This window comes from Lathamus discolor, chromosome 6, assembly GCF_037157495.1.
Source record: "Lathamus discolor isolate bLatDis1 chromosome 6, bLatDis1.hap1, whole genome shotgun sequence".
In the NCBI taxonomy this organism is placed as follows: Eukaryota; Metazoa; Chordata; class Aves; order Psittaciformes; family Psittacidae; genus Lathamus; species Lathamus discolor.
Window position 1 is genome coordinate 2173519 of NC_088889.1, and position 2555 is coordinate 2176073.

The window sequence follows — 2555 nt, forward strand, 5'->3', positions numbered from 1 at the left end:
TTCATTCATTAGTTTGATTTTATTTCCTGAGCTTTTACAGAAAAATTTCATTGCCCTTTAGTGGCAGGGGAGAAAGGCCCTGAAAATAAGAAGAGGTCGTAAGGCAGGTTTTAAGCCATCAACTGGGAGATGCTGATGGCTGTGGAAGAGCATTTTGACAGGGTAGCAAGGAGCCCAGAGCTAATGTCCAGTGCCCATCTAAAAAGACCAAGGTGGGGGGAGGGGGGGAAATACAGGCAATAAAATACATCAGATAAATCAGACTGTGGTGTTGTGACAGAAGCCAGTCATAGGAAGAAGGACAGACTTGGAAATGTTTCCAAACCAGGTCTTTAAGACTAAGGAATAGGGAAGGCAAACAAAAGTCCTTGGTGTCAAGTGAAGATCTAGGGACCTTTGTCACAAAACCAGCAGCAAAACATTGTGCCAAAGCTACTTCCACCTGACAAAGTCCCTCAGGGCGTTCTTCACCTCCCTGTTCCTGAGGCTGTAGATCAGGGGGTTCAGCATGGGCACCACCAGCGAGTAGAACACAGCAAAGACCTTATCCGTGCTCAGGCTGCTGCCAGACCCTGGTCGGAAGTTCAGGGCGAGGATGGACCCGTGGAAGATGGTGACTCCAGCCAGGTGAGAGGTGCACGTGGAGAAGGCTTTGTGCCGGCCCTGAGCAGAGCTGATCCTCGAGACAGCAGCGAGGATGAAGGCATAGGAGACCAGGACGGCCGAGATGGTCACCATCTCCACCAGACCAACAAGGACAAATATCAGACACCTATTGACACGGGTGTCAGAGCAGGAGAGGGCCAGAACAGGCGTGATTTCACAGTAGAAGTGGTTGACCTTGGCTGGCTGGCAAAGAGGCAGGCTAAAGGCGAACTCTGTGTGCACCCAGGAGTGCAGCAGGCCAAGCACATAGGAGCTGACCACCAGCAGCATGCAGACCCGATGGGACATGAGGGATGAGTACAGCAAGGGCTTGCAGATGGCCATGTAGCGGTCATACGCCATCGCAGCCAGGAGGAAGCACTCGGTGGTGCCAAAGGCTATGAAGAAGTAAAGCTGGGTTGCGCAGCCGATGACAGAGATTGTTTTCTTCTCCATCAGAAGGTTCATTAATGTCCTCGGTGCCACCACCGATGAGTAGCAAGCATCGAGCAGAGATAAGTTGCTAAGGAAAAAGTACATGGGGGACTGCAGCTGAGCGCTGCTCTTGATGAGCACAACCATGCCCAGGTTCCCCACCAGCGTGATGAAGTAAATGAGGAGGAAGAGGATGAACAAAGGCGCTTGTAGTTGCGGGTTGTCCGTAAGTCCCACAAGAGTCAGCTCTGTCACTTGCTTGGTTTGATTTTCCTCAGCCATCTTCTCCTAAAACACTGTAAGATGCATTCATAGAGCCGTAATAAACAGTTAATGGAGGCACTCGGCACCTAAAAAGCCCAGCAATGCCCAGTGTCTGGATGGCAGACCCTCCCCTTATCAGAGATTTGCTTCATTTGCATCAACATTCATCAAAAACCAGTTTGCAGAACAATGAAGGTTTTATTCTGGTAGCAGTTACTCTGCCAAGTGTTCCCTATTCCATTCATTCTAACACACATCTCTCTGTTGTATACTCATGGTATATATCACATTCCAGTGTAACCCTGCCAAGTTCTAACAAAGAAAGAGTAAAAGAAGGGGTTCAGTGCTTCCTGTAATGAATTAGTGACACCAAGAATGAAAATCTCACACTAGACCATGTCTTTAGAGGTGACACGGTCTAGTGTGAGATGTCCCTGCCCACGCCTGGGAGGCTGGAAGTAGCTGAACTGCAGGTGCTTTCCAACCCAAACCAGTCTGTGACTCTATAATTCTAGGGTTTAGAACCATAGAATCAACTGGGTTGGAAAAGACCTTTAAGGTCATCACATCCAGCCTTTGAGCTAGAATAGAACATTTGGCACCTTAGGAAGCCTTCCCCAGAGAGGTTTTCCTTAAAGGTCGTTTTGCTTGGGCACTGCAGAGAGAAAAGAGGAAAACCCCATTTATTCTTCCATAACTTTTCATGTATTTTGCTGTTTCAGGGTTGTTCTTCTATGGAGTATATAGAAATGGTGTGGTGCCATCATGAGGGAGAAAAGAAACCAATAAAAGAAAAAAAAAAAAGCACAACAAAATCTTTCCCTTTTTAACATCTTTACCTACACCTCCTCTTTCTAAAATTCATACTTAAGAGTTCTAAACATATGGAAATACACCATGACATCCTGCCTTTTAATCACATAATTAGTGAGGGATACTGAGCAGACTCCACAGGGGTTCAGAAGGAACCACTGTGACATAAACAGATATTTCAAAGAGACCAAGGAAAGAGATAAGAAAACTGTTGGGTAAAGCAGCTCAATTTTAGCCTACGATCATGGAAAACACTGTGCTGCTCTATGGGGTGTCTGTCACTGTCAGTCAATCACTGCAGTGCACTGAGTATGGCTTTCTCATCAGCAAAATAACTCCCTGCAAACCTGGTACTAAACAGCCTGGCTCATATTCAGAATGGAAATACCAGATAAACC

The 2555-nt window shown here is 46.7% G+C and overlaps 1 protein-coding gene across 1 annotated transcript; it reads right to left on the reverse strand.

Moving 5' to 3' along the window:
* Window positions 1–399: 399 nt before the first annotated feature.
* Window positions 400–1362, reverse strand: LOC136017183 (olfactory receptor 5T17-like). Its single transcript, XM_065685259.1, has one exon. It carries the CDS (start codon window positions 1360–1362, stop codon window positions 433–435), a length of 930 nt encoding a protein of 309 aa, XP_065541331.1. The 3' UTR covers window positions 400–432.
* Between the last annotated feature and the right edge of the window lie 1193 nt (window positions 1363–2555).

Bases quoted from the DNA above. Each gene is read 5' to 3' on its own strand.
- LOC136017183 (XM_065685259.1), bottom strand. From the start codon at position 1,362: ATGGCTGAGGAAAATCAAACCAAGCAAGTGACAGAGCTGACTCTTGTG.